Below are 9,081 nucleotides of genomic sequence, written 5' to 3'. Positions count from 1 at the left end.
AGTACACAAAGTCTGGGAACAATCTTGAACAACTCCATGAACCAGGCACAGTGGTGTATGTCTGTCATCCCAGCACTTTGAAGGTAGAGTCAAGAGGATACAAAGTTCAAGGCCTGACTTACCTGGCTACATAGTCAGTTGGAGCCAGCTGATTATGAAGAGAACTTGTCTCAAACAAACAAAATAAATAGGTAAATAAATAGAATTCAAGTAGTATAAGAAAACATCTTCTACCACATTTTCTACTGGGGGAGCAAGCAGTCTCTGCTTACAGTCTTCATAAAAATCATGAATATTATATACAGCATGTCACCCACACGACATGCTGTATATTTTGGAATCTGGGTAAATTTACGAGCATCGATTTGTAGCTAAGCCTCATAGCTACACAGTGCTACTATCAGACTCAATTAACCTACTTATTTGACAAAGAAAATTCAGGCTACTGACTATACACTCGTTGCTTTCTCTACTAAATGGGAGATTCAGATAAATGATTCTGACGTTCCAGCCCACTGTTTAGGTTTCTAATTCTAATTTCTGAAACGAAAGCACAGATGAGGCCCTCGGAAATACCACACGCTGCTCAAGAGTATGATAGAGTCGTCTTGAGTTTCTGTTGTTGCTGTTGTCATTTAGACAGTATCCTACTATGCTTGCCTGAAACACGTACTTCATCCTCCTGCCCCACATCTTAAGTGCCAGGGTCACGGCAGCATTAATACCTTGCCCCAGTCCTCTTCCTGGATTTAATTTTCTTAATTTCATCATCATTATTACTGTACATGCATGCACAGGGCAGGCATGTGTGCACTTCTTGTGCACATGTCGGCGGCCAGGAGACAATTTGAGAAGCCAGTTCTTTTCTTCCAACTTTTTGTGACTTCTAAGGTGGAACTCAGGTCACCAAGCTTATGCAGCAAGCGGCTTTAACTGCCAACCTCATTGTTGTGGGGTGGTCAGCAGAGAAGACCACTCGGATGTGGGTTTAAGTCTATAGAAAGCTGCCCGACAACCTACTTGGTGCTCAGGTGCCCTCTGTAGCACTGAGCCTTTCTCAGGGTGAGCTTTTAAGCACAGAAACCATGTCCTGGGTTGACATACTTCACTCAACAAGAACAATTAGCCAGCAGGAGAAATACATACAGAAGCCAAAAAACAAGGTTAGGACATTTAGAGATTTTTCCAGACTATGGACTTTGATGGAGTAGGTCTTTGTTTTCATTTTTGACAGGTGGTTCTGTCTACAGATTTAATTCAATATTTTCTTTCCTCTTTTAATTTTTTTGTTTTGTTTTTTTGTTTTTCGAGACAGGGTTTCTCTGTGTAATTGCCCTGGCTGTCCTGGAACTTATTCTGTAGACCAAGCTAGCCTCAGACTCACAGAAATCCACCTGTCTCTGCCTCCTGAGTGCTGGGATTAAAGGCATGGGCCACCACTGCCTGGCTTAATGCAATATTTTCATAAAAATTGCTAATTCTCCCCAGGCATGGTGGCACATACCTTTAATCCCAGCTCTCTGAAGGCAGAAACAGGTGGATCTCTATGAGTTCAAGCCCAGTCTGGTCTACAAAGCAAGTTCCAGGGAAGCTAGAGCTATGTGTCCCAAGTCTCTCTACCATACCACGAGAAAGGTGCTTATTCTTGCCAGGGATGGAGTTGCTTGCCTGGAATTCCTGGAGACAGGAGAATCAGGAGCTTAAGATCACCCTCACCTACATAATGAGTTCAAGGCCAGTTGGAGTTATGTGAGACTCAGTCTCAGAAATGAGTCTACAAACAATACTGTTAGTGGCTTTTAGCTCTTGCTTGCTGTGGGAAAGCAACTTTTGCTAGCTGCTCAAGATGCATTTGGATGCTGTCAACAATTTTACATTTCGGATAGAATCCAACGTGTTTATTTTATACAATTGTATAATTTATACGCTGATTTTAATTCAATCTTCAGATTAAATAAAAGCACGAAGGCCCAAACACAAACACCCCCAGGCAGCTAACAGGAGTGAACCAGCGCACATCCCATCGGCCTAAACAGTGATTAGGGGAGAGGGAGTCACGGTTAAAAGAAGTTAATATCGGGGCTCCCGCCCTCGAAACTGAGACAGCCTACAGGCGGCAGCCATGTCTCCCAGTTTTTGCAACAGTGAACCTGCAAGCACACTGCAGTTGTGTTTGGCAGTACTGCACCTGTTAGAGCCCAAGAAATAGAGCCTCAGAAATGAAACAGCATGATATCTGCCAGAGTTTGGGAAGGTTACCTTTCAGTTTTCACCGGCTCCTGCAGACTGAATGAAGCACTAGCTGAGTGACCAACAACTTCAAAGCGCCATCCCTGGGCTGCTCTGTGTACTTGTCACGGTGGACAGTGGAATCCCACTTAGTCCTTTAAGGATCAATAGCCTGCCTCGGGCAAGCTTTTAGTTTCTCCGTCAGTATCTCTAGCTGACAAGCAATACGAATAGTGCCCACGTTATAAGAATTGTTCCAAAGGTCAGGGGCCGTTTGTGAAGTACTGAGCACACTGCACACCTGACACGACACACAGCATCTATGAACTGATATATCTAGGCATGTGAACCATGCATTAAGCGAATATCAAGCACAGAGCAAGGCACAGACTAAAATGGAGCAGGTGATCTCCCTCCTGGCCAAGAGCCGGCTCAGGGCTTTCTGTTGTGACTTTCATAGCAGTGAGGTAAGTGGGTGAGTCAGACCGAATTTCCTTCCAGTGCGTCGGGAGAGTAAAAGGGCGCAGATAAACATGTTCTGGTTGCACAGACACTAGGCCTCTTATAAAGCTGGGGACACATTCTGCTCTCCACTATGTCCTCCCTGATAGGGTCCCAGGATCCCTGGGATCCTACTGAAGAAGTCTGTGTCCTGCGGGCATCAGAGGATTGCAGCGCTCTTTTGGAGTTTGGCGTTTTTTCTCCTACTCTCATAGTACCAACCATGAACCAAGACAAGCGACAGAGTGAGAACAGCCTATTTAGCCACTGCCGCTTCCTCCCGGGCCCTCAGCTCTTGGGCAAGGCTTAACTTGGCCACAGGGGCTCCGTGTGTTCCTCCGCCACTTCTAGCAAGGGCTCTCACTCGGAGCCCCGGCCATTGCAGCTGCTCACCTGGGCGTCGCCCTTGCCACTCGGCCCATAGCAACGTCAGGTCAGCATCCGCCCGCAGAAAGCGCACGAGCTGCACCAGAGACAAGATCAGCGCGCATAGTGCCAGCAGCCAGAGCAGCAGTTCCCAGCTCATCTCTGTCCCCGAAGGTCCTGCTCTGCAGTGAGCGGAAGACCGTCGACGCGCGCCTTCTACGCCACCGACCACAACCCGAGGCTCCGCCCAGAGAGTCCCTGAAGGCGGGACTCCCGGGCGGCGTCCTGGGCTGTAACCCGGGCTGCTCCTCTGCGTCCGGGGAAAAACGCTCGCGTCCCGGTTCTGGGACTCATGGGCGTCCCTACTGCGTGTGGGACCGCCGAAGTGTTGCAACAGAAACAGAAGGCATGGGAGACTTAATTACTTGGCCACACCGCTGTTGGTAGAGCAGTCACAAGATTAGTGAGAGCTGAATAAGTCTTTAACAGCTGGTTTTAGGACGTCCTTTCAAGGTTTTGGATGTGATGTGGAGGGAAACAAACATTCTAACTTTGAACACACACACACACACACACACACACACACACACACACACACACACACACCTCCCTCACCCCACGCCGGCATTTGAGCCCAGATCCTTCTGCACTCTCCCACCTCCTTTCCTAAGCTGCTTTTCTCTTTTCATCTGTGTGAACTGAGATAAGCAAACTTCGAAACACCCCAGCAGTTAAACTAGCAGCTGAACTTGGTTGCCCTCATCGATGGTGAACTTATATTTAGAAAAGCATTACAAATGACACATATTTGGCCAAAGATTGGTTAGCATGGCCTAGCCAAATCAGAGCATAAACGTAATCAGACTGGAAGGCAATTGTTGGTGAGCTCCGGGAGCTGAGCTCACAGGTTGGCGCCCTTTGGCACCCTATGTAAATGATCTCATCCCATTATCTGTACTCTGTGGGAAGGACTGAATGAGAAAAAGCCTGTGGGCTTACAGCTTCTGTGTGTAATAATTGTGTTTGTTATTTCTTTTGTATCGTTGGTGTTCTTTTTATGAACTGTCGCTTATTTCTTTGATTGAGGTGACAGGGACTGCTTGTCAAGTTCTACAGTTGGCACCTGTAGAATGATGTAGGCAGTAAATGTTTAAATTAGTGTGAATCAGAAATTGCTTCGGTCCAGTTCAAGGTGCATGTCAGCTAAACTCTGACCTCGTGGGACCGCTTACCACAACTGCCATTTGGAATAATATTGGTCAAGGAACTGCTCTAGTTGGCATGTCCCTTGGGTCATGTGAATTTTATTTTCTTACATAACTTTTATAGTAAGACGTCTTAAATCACCACACGGGGTCTCGCGATAAGCCTTACTCACAACACCAGCTGGAGAAGCCTAGTTCTGGGTCAGAACCCCCAGCTGTGGGGAGGAGGAGTGGAGGAAAGTGTGTCCTCTTTCCTGTCCATCCCTCGGATGAGACTGTGTGCATGCTGAGTGACAAAGCAGATCTTTAAAAATGTTTTTACTTATTGGAGCTAGAGAGTTGGCTGCACTGTTAACAGCACTTGTTGCTCTTGCAGAGGACCTGGGTGCAATTCCCAACACCCACATGGTGACTCACCACTCTCTGTAACTCCTGTCCCAGGGGACCCAATGACCACTTTTGACTGTTATGCCCAGATCACAGAGTCCCCCCCCCCCCAAACCAACTAGGAGACCGAGTTCTGTATGTAAAAGCAATGAGTCTTTATTCTTACACAAGTTTGCAAACTCGGTCTCTCCGTGTATCAAAAGTATTGGAGTGATCTGAGAGAGCCCAGGGCTCAGTTAGAGTTAGGTTTTTATAGTAGCAAAGGTGGAGGTGAGGGATTTCTAAGGCTTAGGACCCCTGATTGGTGTTGGGCCCTTCCCCCTGGGATGTCAGTTTATTCCCTGCTGACCTTTGCTAGCAAGTACATTTTGCACCTCCTGGCCTAACTGCAAGCTCCTTGTTCCCCTTAGTCGTTTACTGATTAAGTCAGTCAATAACATGAACTTCCGAACCCTGAGTTTTTCCACAGTCCCACAAGCCGGTATATAGAGACCATGTTTGCCCTTCAATAAAAACAGCATTCTCTTGGCACAAATGACCCGCTGTATGGTGTTTCTCTAAGTCCTCGGCTCCTCCCTCACTACTTGGGACTGCGATAGTCCTGGTAGTCCTGAAAGTGCTGACAGTGCTAGTAGTGCTGGCGCTCCAGATTGGCTGACATTTGTCTAGGGATATCCTGGTGACATGAGTCCAAAGGGTGAGATGAAAAGGTGGCTTTTGGGGGAGAAGCCTAAGCCTAAGAAGGGCCAGAGGCAAAAGTTTTACCCGGTTGAGGTGAAGCTCCTGTGACAGATTAACAAGAACATTTTTTAAGGAGCAGTTAGTTCGTTCTACCTTCCCTGAAGACTGAGGGTGGTATGGGATATGAAAATTCCAAGGAATGTTAAGAGCCTTAGGTAAAGTTTGAGAGATCTGGGAAGTAAACTCTGGGCTATTATCCAACTGATTCCAAACCGGGGGATGATTTCTCAGAGAACATCGGAAACTGTCTGGGCCCTCTTGTTAGTGGTAAGAAATGCTTCAATGCACTCAGACATGGTGTCCACCAAAATCAGGAGATGTTCAACTCATCTGACTGTGGGCATATGAGTAAAATCCAGCTGCCAGTCAGTTCCTGGGATCTGACTTTTGACAGATTTTACAAGAGGCAGTGATAGCTTTTAAGAACTCTAAGTCCTCAGGGGTGTGTGGGAGGTGAGCCTTGACAAAATGAAATAGAGCTTTGCTATTAGGATGAAAGAGCTGATGTAGGTAGAACAGAATTTACTGGGTGTCGGGGGTGTCTGTGAGAATGTGGGCTGTACTGTATGAACCCCCTGAGGTGATTGATGTAGGTTTGGGCTCTGGAATGCTGCTGTTCTAGCTGCTTGGTCAGCCTGGTTATTTCCCTTGGAAATAATGGAACTGTCTGTCTAATAAGACAACAGTGAATAATTCCTATAGCTTTGGAGAGATGGGAGGCTTTTATCAAGGCCACAATATAATCTGAGTTAGTTATGGATCTTCCTTTCATTGTAAGAAGCCCACATTCCTTCCAGATAGCTGCGTGGGACAGGAAGATATGAAAGGTTGTAGAAGGTGCAGCGGGCTGCATTCCCGGTGCCCGGCCCCCCACATGGCTAGCTTTACACCTGAAATAACAACACACAAATTGTATTCTTTTAAACACTGCTTGGCCCATTAGCTTTACCCTCTTATTGGCTAATTCTCACATCTTGATTAACTCATTTCTAATAATGTGTGTTGCACCACGAGGTGGTGGCTTACCAGAAGGATCTTAACCTGTGTCCATCTTGGAGAGGAGAGCTATAGTGTCTGCCTTACTTCCCTTCTTCCCAGCATTCTGTTCGGTCTACTCTGCCTATCTAAATTCTGCCCTATCAGGCCAAGCAGTTTTTTTTATTAATTAACCAATGAAAGCAACAGATAGACAGATGACTCTCCTCTATCAGAAAGGCATATTTGGAGTCTGTGTAAATATTTAAAGATTGTCCCTTTGCTGACTGGAAGACACAGGTAAGGACTATTAACTCAGCCTGCTGATTAGTGGTATACGCAGGGAGTGCCTGTGCCTCCACTACCCCAGTATCTGACCGTATGGCATAGCCTGCTCTATGGGTCCCAGCACATAAAAAGGAGCTGCCATCTGTGTACCAGGAATAAGTGGTCTGGGATGGTTTGCCCTGAGGGGTGGGGCAGTAGATCCTCCAAGGTTTCTGGGAATAATTAATGTTAGGTTGAGGTAGATTTGAGATATTAAGAGGTGGGCAACATTGGAAAGTGAGTGAGGCACCTTCTTCTAGTGTCACCTGGAAGGAAAGAACTCATGAAAGGGGTAAGGTTTGTAAGCTTTTCTAAGTTAAGAGGTGGAACAGATTGTGATGGGAGAAGACAGTAGTGGGTGACCCAAAAGTTAGTTTCTTTGACTCACGAATAAGAAGCTCAGCATTCACTAAAGCACATATGCAGGGTGCCCAGCCCTGAGTGGTGAGGTCCAGATTCTTTGACAGGTAGCTACAGGTGCAAAGAAAGGTCCCAGCTGATGTCCTAGGAACTCAAGGCATATCCCTCCTTCTCTGATACATAGAGGGAGAAAGGATAATTTAAATCTAGGAGATAAAAATCTCGGGCCTGGATAAGGGCTTGGTGGAGTCTCTGGAAGAGTTTAGTAATGGGATGGAGAAGGGGCTCATGCAGAGAGCTAAGAGCTGCCTCATATAAGGGGTGGGCAAGGAGAGAGAAAGAGGGGTTCCAGGAATGCAGGAAGCCAGCTATTCCTAGGAACGATAAAACCTTTTCTTTTGTGGAAGGAACTGCAAGGGACTGAATTAGCTTTTTTGTGGCTATGGTAATAGCTTTTTGGGTTGGGGTAATAGTTAATCCCAAGTCAATGACGTGAGAGGTAGACAGTTGGGCCTTAGAAGGTGAGATTCTGTAGCCCCTTTTGAACAGGAAATTTAAAAGAACAGAGGTATCAGTTTTGCTGATCTCCAAGGATGGACTGTAAAGTAAAATATCATCTGCATACTGTATGATTTTAGACTTAGGGAAAGACAGTGAGAGAAGATCAGAAGCTAAAACCTGACCAATCAGGTGTGGGCTGTTCCGGAATCCCTGAGGAAGGATGGTCCAGGTGAGCTGTGTGGAAAGGTGAGTGTCAGGGTCAGTCCAGGTGAAAGCAAAGATGTTTTGAGATTGAGAGCTGAGAGGAATAGAGAAAAAAAAGCTTCCTTGAGATCTAGAACTGAGAAGTGGGAGGTTCCTGGAGGAATAGTGGAAAGAAGTGGGTAAGGGTTAGGCACTACAGGATGAAGAGGGACCACTGCAGAGTTCATGAGCTGGAGGTCTTGAATCAGGTGACGGATTCCATTAGATTTTTTAACAGCAAGTGTAGGGGTATTAAAGGGAGAAGAGGTGGAGTCAGGTGATAGATTCCATTAGGTTTTTAACAGCACGTGTAGGGGTATTAAAGGGAGAAGAGGTGGGGTGAAGTAGCTTTTTTCTTAACAGATAATAGGCAAAAATCCCCTAAGTCTCTGGAGAGAGAGGGGTTACTGAGCTTGAGTAATGTACTTAGTAGGATCTTGTAACTGGATAACAACGGGGGGAATGGTGTTTAGCAACAGAGGGGTTTGGGGTGTCCCATACTTTGGGGTTTACCTGAGAGGCTGGAAGAGGAAAAGACACATTGGGGCTGGGAGGTTGGGAGTCTAACAGAAGGACGAGGGAGCTGCTGGCGAGGGTGAGGTAAGGTGAATGGAAGGAGCAAATGGAATGGAAGCTCCTACTTCTGCTAAAAAATCTCTTCCCGTGAGAGGTACTGGGCAGGTTGGCATGGCTAAAAATAAATGAGATAAATACCCCTAAAAACACAGTTAAGTAGTAGGGTCTGCTGAGGTAGATAAGGCTGTCCACCTACCACGACAATAGGGAAACTAGAAGAGGAGTTAGGCCCCCAGAGTTCCCTCAGTACTAAGTATGTGGGTCCGGTGACCAAGAGAAAAGAGATGGGCTGTCCTGATACCATGATATTTACCTGTGGCTCCCTATTACAGATGATGGTTGTGGTTGGATCAAAGGAGCCCGGGAAGCCTCACTCATCCATGGCCAGATCTAGAAGGTCAACTTGGGAATTCCTCGCACGGTACACCTTAAAAACAAACTGTAAGACTTCTGCCTGCAGGGTCAAGGGGTCTTTCTCCAAATGCCTAAGTTTAGCCTTAATGTTAGGGTAGCCCTGAGGGGGAAAAAAATGAGTCATGAGGAACTGTCTGACTTCTGGGGTTTCTGGATCTAAGGTAGTATATTGTAACAGAGCTTTAATGAGGTGTTCCAAAAATGCGGAAGGGATGACCTCTGAGAGCTTGTTATAGTTTACTGGCTTGAGGGAAGC

General features: G+C 46.4%; 1 protein-coding gene across 1 annotated transcript in view; it reads right to left on the bottom strand.

Annotated features, from left to right (window-relative positions):
- Positions 1 to 3,338, bottom strand: part of LOC101997875 (dehydrogenase/reductase SDR family member 7) — an 18,238-nt gene extending 14,900 nt beyond the window's left edge. The window contains exon 1 of the mRNA XM_005343169.2: positions 3,124 to 3,338. Within this exon, the coding sequence (XP_005343226.1) occupies positions 3,124 to 3,256 (133 nt within the window). The 5' untranslated portion in view covers positions 3,257 to 3,338. The remainder of the gene's footprint in view (positions 1 to 3,123) is intronic.
- Positions 3,339 to 9,081: the final 5,743 nt, after the last annotated feature.

This window comes from Microtus ochrogaster, chromosome 1 (assembly GCF_000317375.1).
Source record: "Microtus ochrogaster isolate Prairie Vole_2 chromosome 1, MicOch1.0, whole genome shotgun sequence".
In the NCBI taxonomy this organism is placed as follows: Eukaryota; Metazoa; Chordata; class Mammalia; order Rodentia; family Cricetidae; genus Microtus; species Microtus ochrogaster.
The sequence above is the reverse complement of the archived record's forward strand: the minus strand, read 5'-3'. Positions and strand labels throughout refer to the sequence as shown.